At 38.5% G+C, this 14959-nt stretch overlaps 1 protein-coding gene across 1 annotated transcript in view; it reads right to left on the reverse strand.

Moving 5' to 3' along the window:
• The window catches only part of SLC9B2 (solute carrier family 9 member B2), a 47887-nt gene that overhangs the window by 13170 nt on the left and 19758 nt on the right, over positions 1 to 14959 (reverse strand). The window contains exons 5-9 of the mRNA XM_082652721.1: positions 10787 to 10929; positions 9756 to 9883; positions 8369 to 8544; positions 4994 to 5100; positions 2623 to 2772 (exon numbers count right to left, since the gene is read on the reverse strand). Coding sequence (XP_082508847.1) covers positions 2623 to 2772; positions 4994 to 5100; positions 8369 to 8544; positions 9756 to 9883; positions 10787 to 10929 — 704 coding nt within the window. The remainder of the gene's footprint in view (positions 1 to 2622; positions 2773 to 4993; positions 5101 to 8368; positions 8545 to 9755; positions 9884 to 10786; positions 10930 to 14959) is intronic.

Consider the following 14959-nt stretch of genomic DNA (forward strand, 5'->3'; position numbering starts at 1 on the left):
ATTTCCCAATATTTTAAAATGAGCGCATAGTACTTTCATACTCAGAAAGAAAACTAATTTTATTTAAAAATTATTCTCTTTAGTAATTTATTTCTTTTAATACTGACAAATGTTTACAATTAAGAAGTTAAGGGACAGATTCCAGTCTCAGTCACTATTTGGCTGCAACCTCATGAGGAACTCCAAGTAAGAATCACCCACCTGAGCCAAGTCTATCCACAGAAATGCAAGACAAATTAAAACAAAACAAAATTGTTGTTTTAAGTCATTAAATGTTGAGGTAATTTGTAACCCAGCAACTGACAACTGAAATAAAAAATATTTACAACAGCAAAAAAGAAACCAAACAATATTCAAAAAAAAGAAGTTAAGGGGCAGTTTGTAGAATGCTAACGGCTGGCAAACTTCCCAGGTGTTGGATAAGGGGTCACAATGCAACTTTAGCTGCATCCCTTTACTGGGTGAAAACTGTGTCCTTGGTCCTGAGGCAAAGGAGTAGATCAGAGAGCTTCAAGGAGCAGGTGTATTAGTCCGTAGCCCAGATTAGGGTGGAAGACAGACAGTGGTGAGTCCTCAGAGAGAAGCAAGGGAGGCAGCACAGCCCTTTGTCCCAAGCTGAGATTGGACAGAAGACTGCCCACAATATGGGACAACCTTGCCTCAGCCCTCAAGAAAAGGGAAGACATAGAAAAACAAATGTTTGATAAGAGCAAAGGCTTATGAGAGATGAGGGATGACAGGAGTACCCAATTTATACGAGGAAGTTTGTTTACTTTTTAGCTTTGTTCTTGTTCGATGTTATATGAAATCAGAAAGTAGAACTGAATGATATAGGTGCTGCTGAAAAGAAAAAAAGTAGACCACCTGAAGCCTTACAGCCAAGCCTCTGACAGGGCAACAAACCTAGGTGCCCATCTGGTGTCTAGAGCAGGGTTTCAAAGGGACTCTCCTTTTCCTCGAAGTCCAATCCATCTCAGCTCACTTTCTTGTGGCCTCAGTACCCTTGTTCACACAAGGCTCCAGGAGCCCCTTCCAATCCTTCCCTCCTCTAAAGCAAGATGATTCACACTTATACTTGTCCTAATTTTATAATCACACTGTTAGAGAATGAATGGAAGCCTCCTATCTGAATGCTATTTACCCACAAGGAAATTCTATCTCTAGTATATCTCTGCAGAGATTCCCATAATTGAATATGATTATTTATTTAATCTCAAGATTTATAACCGTCACATGTTTCCATATGGCATTATATTAAGCTTAATTATTTTGAGCAGTTGTCTTTAGGTTTTCCAAAAGGATATATCTGCATTTAGTTTAGGTCACATACATCTAATTTCTTTATTAAACAGAATAGCACATGACCCTGTCAAGTTCAAATCTATAAAAATGTATTTTAAAATTAAAATAAATAAATGGCAATCAGCTGATTTCCATAATACATATTAAGAAAACAGATAACCTTAATGACCTTGAAACTTGGTAAGGAAAACCAAAACAATCTTATAAAAAACAGGCACAAGCTTTTGAATACACTGGCAAGTAAACATATAAAAAGATGATTAGTTTCACTCATAAAGAAATGCCACCAGATCAGCAATGAGATACATTTTTCATCCATCAGATTGGCACAATATCTGAAGACTGAAAATAGATCAGAGAAGCAGATTCTCTCACATACTGTTGGTGAGAATGTACATTGGTACAGTCTTTTAAAAGGGCAAATTGATATTATTAAAAGTATCAGTGTGCACAGTCTTTCAAAGAGCAATCCTATTTCTAGAAATGTATCCTATAGATAAACTCAATAATATGCTATAACATTAAAATTTTTCTCATTTTAATATTTCTGAAATTAGGATATCAGTTTAATTGGCAGCATTCTTTTTCTTTCTTGATAGCATGTAAAATAATAATAAGACTGGATAGTGCCTTAGAGTTTACTGAATATAGTATATGTAAGGGCATTTTATTGAAGCGCTTTTTGTCTTAGCAAACGAGAAACAATCTAATGTCTATTAGTAGGAGACTGATTAAATAGAGTATAGCACAGCTATACAATGCAGTACTCTGCAGCCCTTACAAAGGATAAGGAAGGCAGCATGGAAATAGAACCATGGTACGCTTTAAGTAAGTAAATATGGGGTTTTTTTCCTACTTAAAGATGTATTTTTTGTTTGTTTGTTTTGTTTGTTTTTGTTTGTTTTTGTTTTGCGGTACGCAGGCCTCTCACTGTTGTGGCCTCTCCCGTTGCGGAGCACAGGCTCCAGACGCGCAGGCTCAGCGGCCATGGCTCACGGGCCCAGCCGCTCCGCGGCATGTGGGATCTTCCCGGACTGGGGCACGAACCCGTGTCCCCTGCATCGGCAGGCGGACTCTCAACCACTGAGCCACCAGGGAAGCCCAGTAAATATGCTTTAAGTAAAGACCTTAAGTTCTAGATTCGTATGTAAGGGGAAAAGGATGTGCGTGTGTGAACTTGGACATACATTTACAAATGTATAGAAAATAGCTTTTATGATTAAATAATTTCATTAATTTGATGTTAAGAAAGTATCTGGAAAGAAAAAATTAATCTGATCAGAAAGTGATCATGAGCAGAAGAACTTAAAATGAATTCACCTTTGCGCTGGCCCATCCCTTGCCTGCAAGGAAAGCCAGGACCAGCGTGCACAGTCCTCCTGCCCCAGGGAAACCAAAATACATGCTGCTGAACACAGCTAGCACAGACAGCCCCAAGACCAGGAATGCTCTCTTCCACACGAGCTTGTCCTAGAGGAGGACAGAGGTTGGTTAGCTCAATTATTTCATATAACTGATTTCTAACTATTGGTTTTTCCATATTCAGGACTTAGTAGAAAATAAAAACGTCTGTGTCTGAGCATATAAATGCATGACAGAACATTTACTTTCTTTTCCTTAGTAAAAGTAGAGTTAGCACATGTACAGATGTTAGGTGCCTCTCCCAGGAATACCAGTTATCCTTCTCTGCAGTTATCAAAGCGGAATTTCACAAGGCTAAATGCAACAGCAGAAAAAAGCACATAGGCTTTAGGGACAGAGAGACCAGGGATAAAATTTCAGCTTTTACACCACTGACATATGTAGTTGGCCATATTACTTAAACTCTTCAAGTCTTCTTTCCCCGTTCCCTAAAGCAGTTACATCACAGGGATTCTGTGAAGGCTAAAGATATGATATCTCTATTATTTTTAGGTTCTCTGTTCACTCTTTAATTTGATACTCTCCTGGTTTTTCTTTCTAAATCCTTGAATACCAAGAAGCTTTAAGAGGCTGTAGACAGAGTAGTTTTTCGTTGTTGATTTTTTTTCAACTTTTTATTCTATATTGGAGCATAGCTGATTAACAACGTTGTGATAGTTTCAGGTGCACAGCAAAGCGACTCAGCCATACATAGACATGTATCCATTCTCCCCCAAACTCTCTTCCCTTCCAGGCTGCCACATAACACTGAGCAGAGTTGCCTGTGCTACACAGTAGGTCCTTGTTGTTGATTTTTAAAGTCTCAGAAATGTGTACCTCTTTCCTTTCACTTTTCCGTTTGGCCTTTTAAACTTCTTGATTGCTTTAGAAGGCAGGCAGGCTTTTTAGAAGTGCTTGGCTTGGAAGCGTGCAGGCTCTGGCGGTGGGTTACCTGAGTTCATTCCCAGCTCCACTGCTTTCTAGCCAGGTGACTTTGTTTAAATCATTTCTCCCTAAGCCTCAATTTCCTCATCAGTAAAATGCTCATATTAACAGTACTCTTTCCATGAGTTATTGTATGGAGTGCACTAGATCAGCACTTTCCAACAGAACATTCAGTGACGACAGAAATTTCTGTATCTGCATTGTCTACGGTAGTGTTCTGTATCTGCGATGGCCACATGTAGCCAGTGGCTGCTATATTGAACTAGTGGCACTTTATTGTACCTACCACATCATTTTATACACGGTAAACAACAAAATGTAAGCTATCATTTTTCTCTTTACTTTGCTGTTTAATTAGAAAATCCTATAACTTTCTATTATGCATTCATAAAATCTACAATCTACAATTGAAGCTTTTTGCGCACAGTAAAAATTCAAACCAACATACATTCAAGTAATGTTAATATTAATGTTCTTACGTACAGTTCTACTTTAGTTAAGTTTCTAATTCCATTCAAAATGCTCTGAAATCTCAAAATAATGCCAGTTCTTCTAGGAAAAATAAAGACTTTTATATGTTTATCTAAGAGACAAGGGGAGTAAAGGAAAACAAACAAAACCTTTGTTTATTAAGAAATCACTGTGTACAGTAAAGGACTTTGATATCTTTGGTGAGAAATGTTGAACTATATGATATGAGATGATAAGGTCTGTCGATTTGATAGTACTAGAATCTAAGGTATTTTGGGACTTCCCTGGAGGTCCAGTGGTTAAGACTTCGCCTTCCAATGCAGGGGATGTGGGTTCAATCCCTGGTCGGGCAGCTAAGATCCCACATGCCTCGTGGCCAAAAAACATAAAACAGAAGCAATATTGTAACAAATTCAATAAAGACTTAAAAAAAATGGTCCACATCAAAAAAAACTTAAAAAAAAAGAATCTAAGGCATTTTGATACTAAAAAAAGAGGCCCCCAAAGCCATTTAATATCTTGATTTAGTTGAGTACTATGAATAATAATAAAATTAAAATAAATAAAAATAAAATTAAGATAAATAAAAAGACATATTGTATTATTTTAGAATTGATGTTATTTGTTTTACAGTCAAGTTTGAAGTATACAGAATATAAATTAGAGAAAAAAATTCCAGGACTGCATTAAAAATCTTATACATTCAGCCCTCTTCATAAATCTCATGGACAGCACTAATATTGCAATGAGCAGTTTTAAAATGGGGGGCCATTTTCTAAATCACATAACTCACACCAGCTTTCAGGGGAGTGTTCTAGAATGCTCCTCCAATGACATGTTAGAGCATGACTTACCCACAGATTATTTCTTTTACCTGGTCACTGCTTGGAAAATACTGAATAAAAAATCCAAGAAGCAATCCAGCTGCCATACCAACTACCACCTCCAAAACTCCTTTGAGGACATTAAAAACCGTGGAGCCTTAAAAAAAACATAAAAAGAAAAACCTGAGACAGAATTCTAAATCCATAAATGCACAGACGTTAATCATTAACATAAAGAGTCTAATTATATAGAAGGAAAATGTACAGATCTTTCCCGCTTTCCATATTCTTAAAATGTCTAATAAAATGGGCCTCCATTAAGAAAGGTATGCATATTATTGGAGATAAATTTAAAAATAGGCATAAGCTATGATTTGTGTACTTTTTTCTATGTTTACTTCAGTATAAATTTACATAATTTATTATTTACTAAGAAAATATGAAAGATAAAATTCATAAATCAGGTCTAATTTGTTCTACTGTATTACATGTATAGGCTGGGTGAGCAGACAGACCCAGTATTCAAACTGCCATTTAAGAGCCTGATTTTTTAATAATAAATGCATATTGATTTTAGTAGCTATATACAGAATACAGTAACTTAAGAATTTGGCAATAAAAGTAAAATCTTTTCTTACTACAATGAACGTAGGGGACTTACTCCTTCTCGAACGTTATTTCTAAGATTAAATCTGAAAATAAATTATTTTTGAAATTGCTCTTGGAAGAGTCTTTATTTGTTGCTTAGCTTCTTTGAAATATCACAATATAGAGGTAAGTAAACTACATTTTCCCCCATAGCAAACAGGATTTAGGAAACTTTAATTTAAAAAAATCTTTGCCAGCACATTGTGCAGAAAATTATATTAATATTGCTCAATATATAAAGCCATCCTCACAAACTGTTCTAAGAAAATATGTACTAACCAGTTATGTGGTTTCTTGTTATAATTTCGGGTACAGCCTATGCCACCCCTAAGGTATGCCACTTTGGCATAAGGATTATTTTGAGCTGAAGGCAATTGAGAAGAAACATATACAAAATAAGCTCTCTGCCATCTCCCTATTTGCTTTTAAAAGAAGGACATAAATTTGTAAAGCTCTCCCCCTCCCCTCTCCATCAGGAATGACAGAAGTTAACCACTGAGGCCACGTGGAACCCTAATCAGCCCAGGGACAGCACCAGAGGAATCTACATAACAAAGCGCTGAAACCAGCCCTTACCTAACAATAGTTTGCTCGTATATTCGCCTTTCCCCAATTTGTTGCCTCTAAAAGCTCAAAGTCCTTTTCCTTTGTCTTGCACTTCTCTACAAAATCACTGCTCTCCGCTAAGATGCTTTTTAAGCCCCAATTCTAACCACCCCTTGAGTTACTCACCACTGCGTACCCCAGTGTGTAAGCACGGCGCACGCACATGCTAGTAAACATTTTCTCTTGTTAAGCTGTCTTTGGTCAGTCTGATTTACAGGGTCCCAGCCAATGAACCTAAGGTGGGTAGAGGCGAAAAAGCTTTTCCTCCCCTACGGTTTCTATCCTCTCTCTTATTTAAAAGAATAATTACCTCTGTAGTAATTTTACTTAGCTAGGATAGCTCTCTGCTAGGAAATGGTGGGACTGTCAAAAGCATCTAGCTGTGATAGTAGCCTATGTCTTGAGCTAATATGGTAAATAATTTACTATAAATGTGTAGAAAGGAGCCAATTAGTTTGTCTCTGATATAGTAAGGTTGTTTTAAAAAAAAATACTTCTTGGGCCCTACCTCTGAAAATTCTGATTCAGTAAATCTGGCAGGGCTTGGGATCCACATTATAAAGAAGCTCCAGGGGCTTCCCTGGTGGTGCAGTGGTTAAGAGTCCGCCTGCCGATGCAGGGGATACCGGTTCGTGCCCTGGTCCGGGAAGATCGCACATGCCGTGGAGCGGCTGTGCCCGTGAGCCATGGCCACTGAGCCTGCGCGTCCGGAGCCTGTGCTCCGCAACGGGAGAGGCCACAGCAGTGAGAGGCCCACGTACCGAAAAAAAAAAAAAAGAAGCTCCAGGTGGTTCCAAGCAAAAGGCCTAAGGACCACATTTAGTCCACATTTAGTGGGGCAGGGCAGAGGGAATACAGCACTGCTGACTGGGAAGTTTCTGCAGGCAGTCCACAGCTGGCAGCCCTGCAGACCCTCCTCGTTGCCCTCCCTGCCCTGCTCTCCCCATCCCCTGTGATTCTAATGCAAACTGTTGCTCTAAAGCCATGGTTTCCATTCCCAGAAGTTCTAATTTAATTGGCCTAAGGCAGTGCCTACAAGAGTATTTTAAAAAACTCCCCACGTAATACTAATATGCAGCTGAGGCTGAGAGCTATTGTTTAAAAGGTGTATAGCAGGAAAACAGTGCAAACATACTTCTGGATAGGTAGAGCAGAGTTTTTTTGTTTTTGTTTTTTTTATCTGCAAATAAGCACTTTATTATCAAACAGTTCAGCATCAGAACAAGGTTTCCAAAAGAGAAAAAAGTGTAGATTTGACTTAATAGATAAGAGGAAATCCTCACCGGTTCTTGAACAAGAAGGTAACCTTATGAAAGCCATGTTTTTGATAAGATTAATTTAACCAGTGACATATGGCAGGGACTGGATGTAAGGCAACTTTGGGGCAACAGGAAGAGGCGAAGTTCTAGGTACTCAGCAGAAATCATATATAACCCCCCAAAATGGGACAGTAACTACAGTGGAGTGGAGAGGCTAAAAATACATGACTTTCTATGAAGGCGTGTTCCCACCAAATAATCTGAAGCTAAATTTAAGCTACAATTACATTTTGTCAATAATATGAAATTGCAAATCTTATTTCCAACTCTTGGACGTGGATTAAAAAATGAACTTAAATTTATGCTGTGCCAAAGGAGAGTAAAGGTACTGAATAATAGTGGGAGAGAAAAAGATGCCTTAAGTTCTTTTTCATTACTACTTAAAACATAATGCATCCATTTCCAACATTTGGTAAGTATGGAAAAGATACCCATTAAAATCATTGCTGCTATTACCCACCAAATGTTAAAACTGTTCCTGTTTTAGAAGAGCGCTCTTCCTCCCACTTGGCCTGCTGTCATTGTGCTCATTGAAAATCTACTCATCCCTTGTGTGAAGTCTCCAAGATTAAACCTTCCCAGAGGCTCCATGTAGAAGCTGTTTTAGTCCTTCTCTAAATCTTCAAGTCCTTTGAATCTCCCCTTACTGCACTTACCAAACTGCTTGAGCAGTCTATGTCTAGAGGGTGAAGCTACTGGTCCCTTCCTAGTATGGAACTAAATCTTGGGAGGTGACTTTTTCCATTTTAATTTGCCTTAATTAATTATCAAGCAACTATGCCATGCTTGTAACACCACAATCTATGTTTCTAGAGTTCAAGAGAACAGCACGTTGTGAATGGATCCCTTTACCTGTGGAAAAGGCCATGCCCAGGCAGGTGTTGAAGCCAGTGATGGCCAGAATATCATCGAAGCTGCCAGCAGCCATGAGTAAGGTCGGGACGCCTTTTTCAACACCATAGCCTCCTTCCTGCAAAAGGAGCATTGAAGGCACCACGACAGCTGGAGATACAGCGCCTAAAACAAAACTAAGCAGGCAGTGCTTTAGGCATTTATGACAGTATCTTACTCATTATTATTATTATTATTATTGTTGAAAGTATAATAACCTCTACTCTTTTAGAGGTTACACTTTGGACAACTAAAGTCTTTCAGATGGGAGCAAAGCACCAACCCAGAAACACATACATATATGCAAGTTCTATAGAACACTTTTTTCAAAGTATGGCCATGGATAACCTGTGTTAGAACTACTTAGGCTGCCTAAAAAGTTATGTTTATGGATGGTAGAGAAGACCTAACGGGGTTAGGCCCCAGGAATCTAACTTTTTTTAAAAACAAAACGTTATGGTATGAGGTTTGAAAAACATGGCCACAGACTTTTTGGATTGGAACCCAGTGACGTTTGGCCTTTTACCAGGATTGAGTATGTAAAATAAGACAACAGATTAGAAAGAAAAGGCCATAATGACAGTGACACTCATAATGGCAGCAGTAGTAACACCAGAAAGCACTTTATGTGCTTACTACGTGCCGAACACCATTTTAAGCACTTTACATCTATTAATTTAATCCTCACAATAACGCCATGAAAGAGCTACAATCATTATCTTTGTTTTGCAAATGAGTAAACTGAGGCACAGAGAGATTAACTAACTGGCCAAAGATTGCATAACGCAAAGTCATAGAGCTGGGATTTGAATCCAAGCAGTATAGCTCCAGGGTCATAACCCTGAGAAATAAGAACTTCTTACTTGTTGCATACGCACTAGTACTAAATTCTAAGTACTTTCATATTTATTTAATTCTCATGGCTTTTAACCATTAGAAATAAGAACTGACAGTGGAAGGAAGAGACAGCAGAACCATCTAATCAAACAGTCTAGTGACAAAAGAAGGAGGAAAACACTTCTGGGTGTTGATGACCGTTGATACATTTATTATCCTTTATACCAGACTCTGAGGTGAGATCTGGCATCTCTCTCACCAGTCTGGAATCACGCATAGGTAAAAGATCATTACTTCTTCAATAGTTTAAATTATTATAATCACTGCAAAAGCTAGACATACACTATACACATATACTATCATTTGAAGTTATAATATTTAGATTATGCTGATATCGATGTTGTATTTTTTGATGTCCTTAAGAAAATGCTATTACGTGTTCTCTTGTAAGGAATCAGTGAAAGCCCTAAATGTCTGTGCATATTTTCATAAAATAAAGAAAAACCATTACCCCAGCATAAATCCCCATTGCCATGGTAAACCCATGAGGAAGTGGGCAAGAAGAGCAGACGCACACGCCTCCACAAGACAAGGACCCAAGGATAATCTTACACAAACACCCTTCAACTTCTTCAGGGCCTGCAATAGAAAATTAGACATAAAATACTTCTCTAAAGACATGCAGAGATTATGACATTAAATGCTTTTGCTTCAATATTCAGCCCACATCTGGATCATCACAAATCTTCCAGGAATGTTCCACTTAGAACATCTAGTGTTCTAAGTGTTTAGAGCTAGCTTATTTATTCCTCATAGCAGCCCTACGACATAGGTAATATTATGCCCATTTTGTAGATGTCCTCAACTAAAAAGGCTCAAGTTAAAGTGATTTGCCTATGATCATGACATTGGTGAGTTGTGGAGCTAGGTTTGCACCCAGGCAGGCTGCTTCCAGAGTCTGTGCTCATTATCCCCACGCTAGCTGATTTAACCCTCTCAGGGTTAGCTTTATTTATAATTTATGGTCCCCAAATGAGGCTTGGGTGAAAACCTCCGTCCCCCAAAACATGCATTTCTAAATCAAAACATTCATTTAATTGTAAAATTCATTTAATTGTTTTAATTCATTCCTAATGTAAAAAAGCATTTAAAAACCTCATACTTGAGACTCATTCTATATAGGAGGCAGTTTCCTGAGCCAGTACAGTTAGCCCTCAACTCTTATATAGGGCTTCGCATGCCAAAAATATGATGTCTTCTCTCTCATGACCATAATTTATAACTATGGCCCATAGCTCTGTCAGAGAAAAGGGGGGGGCCTTTATTCTTGGTGCTGTCCCCACATAGTAACTCCACCTTTCTCCAAGAAAGAGTATGGGGACATCTTCTGGGGAGAGTTCTGCATGAAACAGATTCTCTTCTCTTCTTGAGAATGTCATGCACAATGCCCACTTCCATTTCTCAAAGCTCAGTGATTCTAAACACTGGCAGTGGTGAAGGAACAAAATTCCTAGTCAATAATTAGAAATTTGTACTTCATACATTTGAATCAAGCCCAAGACCAGCGCGAACCAATATGACAGCCAGGGCTATGCTTCTCAAAGCAGAAGACCACTTGTGCTGGATCTGTACGTTATCACTGATGACAGGGATATTTCTGATGAGAAACCCAGCAAGCAGCATGCCTAGAATGGAAAAGTCAAACAGCTCTTTAGTTAGTTTTCAAATACAGGCAATAGGTTTTGGCACTTTAGCTGTGAAAGAGACTACCCTATAATCCTAGGAAATACTTCCTTTATTGCTTATCAGTTAGGTGAAATTAGGTTAAGCTTTTAATTAAAATAATATAATAAATTAGAGGAGCTAAGACAAGGCTTTAATACGAAGATAAAAACAACAGATTAGAATAATTAATAATTCCTAAATAACTGAACCTGAAAGGGAGAAACAGGACGCAGTATTTGGATAGAAAGTGTGATCAAATTCTAAATGTAAAATGTTTTAATACAATGTCCAGGGACTTCCCTGGTGGTGCAGTGGTTACGAATCTGCCTCGCAATGCAGGGGACGTGGGTTCGATCCCTAGTCGGGGAACTAAGATCCCACATGCCGCAGGGCAACTAAGTCCACGTGCCGCAAATACTGAGCTCACTTGCTCTGCAGCCCGCGCACCACAATGAAGATCCCGTGTGCCACAACTAAGACCCAACGCAGCCAAAAATAAATAAATAAAATAAATATTAAAAAAAGTACAATGTCCAACTTAGTCATCCCTTTGTGTGCAACTAGCAAAGAGCTCCTGACAATATTGCCTATGTCGGATTACCTGAAATGTCAATAAATACCTATATGGATTCCATTTTACCTTCAAACAGGATAATTTAAGAAAAAAAGACACTACATAACCTGCTCTGCAAAGGCTTAAGGTGAGTTATGATGAAATGGACATTGCTCTGTCATGTCAGCTGGTGACTCTTTTTTCGTTCAGCCGTTCAACATTCACCAAATGCCTTCAGTATTTTAGATACTATAATAGGCACTAGAGATATAATAATGGACAAAAACTGGGTACTACACCTCAACAAGCTTTCAGCCTCTAGGGGAGCAAGACAAATGGACAATCTGAATTTTATGAAAGCATGAGGAGGTATTGTATGAGCTGAGACGGGAGGGGAGAGTCAGAGGGGTGCAAAGAAGGAGAAAAGGGGTAAAGAGGCCGGGGAGTTGAAAAGTTTCTGAAAGAGAAAGCAGTTTCTTCCAAGGTATGAAAAAGAAGTGTGACCTTCTAGAAACTGCAAGTAGCTGAGTGTGACTGAGGAAACTGAGTCGTTTGTAAGGGAATCCTGCCCTCAGTGATAATACTTCATGCCCATGCAAAGGGAAAGACTTCTCCAGCAGATACTGTGAGGCTTCCACCCTCCGTTCTCCAGCACTACCCTCTTCTCACCATGTCCTTATAAGCACCACCCGTTATATGACTGGACAAATTTACTAGTGTTGGGATGTTTTGAATGTAAGCTTTGAGAACAGAAAAGAATTACCCGTGTGGCTTTTTGTGACTTGCCCCAGACACCGTTAGGTAAAGGAGCATCACTCCCAGGCATCTTTCATCACTGCCATTTGATCTGGAAGAAGGTCTCTAAGTTCTGAATTCTGCAGTCATGGTCTTTCTAGAATTTGTGAAAATATAAACTAGCCTACAATAACTATTTTTAAAAGAATAATGAGAAGAATAATATATGCTTATGGTAAAATTAAAAATTACTGACAAGTGTAAAGTGAGGGCCTCTCACTGTTGTGGCCTCTCCCATTGCGGAGCACAGGCTCCGGACGTGCAGGCTCAGCGGCCATGGCTCACGGGCCCAGCCGCTCCACGGCATGTGGGATCTTCTGGACCAGGGCACGAACCTGTGTCCCCTGCATCGGCAGGCGGACTCTCAACCACCGCGCCACCAGGGAAGCCCCCAAGGGCAACTTTTGATCTTCATTCCCCAAAGGTTTTCATTGTTAAGGATTATTTGTGCCCTTCCAAAAAGTTTCTATACCTATTTAAGCATGCCTGTGTGTGTGCTTTTGTGTGTGTGTGTGTGTGTGTGTGTGTGTGTGTGTGCTGGACACAAATGAAAGCATGTTTATATACCATTGTATAATATTTCCCCATTTAACAATATATCCTGGATATATTCCCATTGATATATATATCTGCCTTATTTTATAATAGCTGCAATAGTATCTCATTGTTTGGAAGTACCATAATTTTGGAACCAATTAATGGACTTTAAGATTTTTCATTACAAACAGTGCTGAAATGAGCACAGTTCATACATCAAGTATTTATTAAGTGCCTACTACATGCCAGACCCTTATGATACCCTGTTAATACAGATAGCAGCTAGACCAACGTGGTCCTTGTCCATATGGAGCTTACATGTTTGTAGGTTTGTGTAAGTATATCCACAGGATAATCCCTAGCAGTGGAAATGTTAAGCCCTAGGGTACAGGCATATTTCATTTTCATAGATATTGATTAATTACCAAGCCCAAAATGCTGCACTAACCTTATGTTTCATTAATACGTCAATAGTTCCTTACTGAAACTTAAAATGTGGATCTAAACCAGTCCTAAATTAATTATAGCATATAACTACCTGGAATCAAAAAGAATAATAATCTAACAAGAATTCAAAAATATGTTAAGAGGGCTTTTTTTGGAGTTTTAGGGGGGAAGGGAGCATTTTTTTGTTCCCCAAATGAGTGTGAAAATTTCCCTGGGAACCAGTTTCCTTTGCTAATGGTCTGGATTGCTCTGGCCACCTGATATGGACTTGGCAGGCATCTTCTTGCCTCTGAGCCCCCGTTGGCCTCTCCCTCTCATGTAGGTTGTGGAGGAAAGAACACCTCCTTTGATATAGGACTATTCTTCTTTTTTTCTAATTTGTATTATGGAAATTTTTTTCAATTATAATGTGCTTCAAAAAAACTTGGGAGTAGATGAAATAAGATTGGTCATGTATTGATAACTTTTGCATATTTAAAAAGATTTCCATAACACAAATTAAGAGAAAAAAGAATAATACCCTTCTATTAGGAAAGGTGTTCTTCTCCCCACAACGAAAGGAAAGGCCCATGTGGGCTCAGAGGCAAGAAGGGAATATCCAAATCAAAATCAGGTGGTCACATCAGCCCAGACCATGGGCAAAGGAAAGTGTTCCAGGGCAACTGTTTTCACGTTTATTTGGGGAATAAAAAAAATTCTCCTTCATCCTCTATCTCTAGCAATTATTTCAATGAGCTTATGAAAATATAGAACAGGCAATCATCACACATATTCTGTCTCAACAAGTCTTTATGGATTCAGATAATATTTCGGTTTTAGTTACTGGCCCTACTACAATAAAAAGTGGTAAACTTTTTTCTATCACAGGTGCAACACTACAAAAAGGGATGCTAAGATATATAACGTATGTGATCTTTCAGAATAATTGCAGTCACCCCAGGAGATTTCATGAGATCTCAAAGCCCAAGTCTGTACCACTTGGCAATGTGGTATACTTAGTTTGTTGTAATAATAGGCATAGAATGGAAAAAAAAAAAGGATGAGGTATAAAGTGTATTTTCATGGAGCCTAGAACAGCAGTCTCAACTTAGGTTGCATATTAGAATCACTTGGGGAACTTTTAAAAATTCTGATGCCCAGGGCATATGCCACATCAATTAATTCAGAATCTCTGGGCATCAGCTTTTAAAAGCCTTCATGAGGTGATTCCTATGCACAACCATGTTTGAAAACTTATAATTAGCTTATTAAAAATGTAGAATCTCAGGCTCCACCCCCAGATCTGTTTAATTAGAATCTGCATTTTAACAAGGTCCCAAGGTCATTTTTCTGCATGATAAAGTTTGAGAAGCACTGATTTAGATGCATGAGTCAGCAAACATTTTCTGTCAAGGGTCAGATAAGAGATATTTTAGGCTTTGTGGGCCACAAGGTCTCTTTCACAACTTCTCTACTCTGCCATTGTAGTGTGAAAGCAGCCACAGACAATATGTGAATGAATGAGCATGGGTGTGCTCCGATAATACCTTATTTACAAAAGAGGTGGATTGCCAACCCTTTATCACAGCATACAGGCATATTTAGAAACAACTCATTTTAACAATAATTCAGTTCATAACTTTAGAGAACAAAAAGCACTCATGATAAATAATATGAAT

The sequence above is a fragment of the Grampus griseus genome (assembly GCF_964374135.1).
Source record: "Grampus griseus genome assembly, chromosome: 4".
Lineage (NCBI taxonomy): Eukaryota > Metazoa > Chordata > Mammalia > Artiodactyla > Delphinidae > Grampus > Grampus griseus.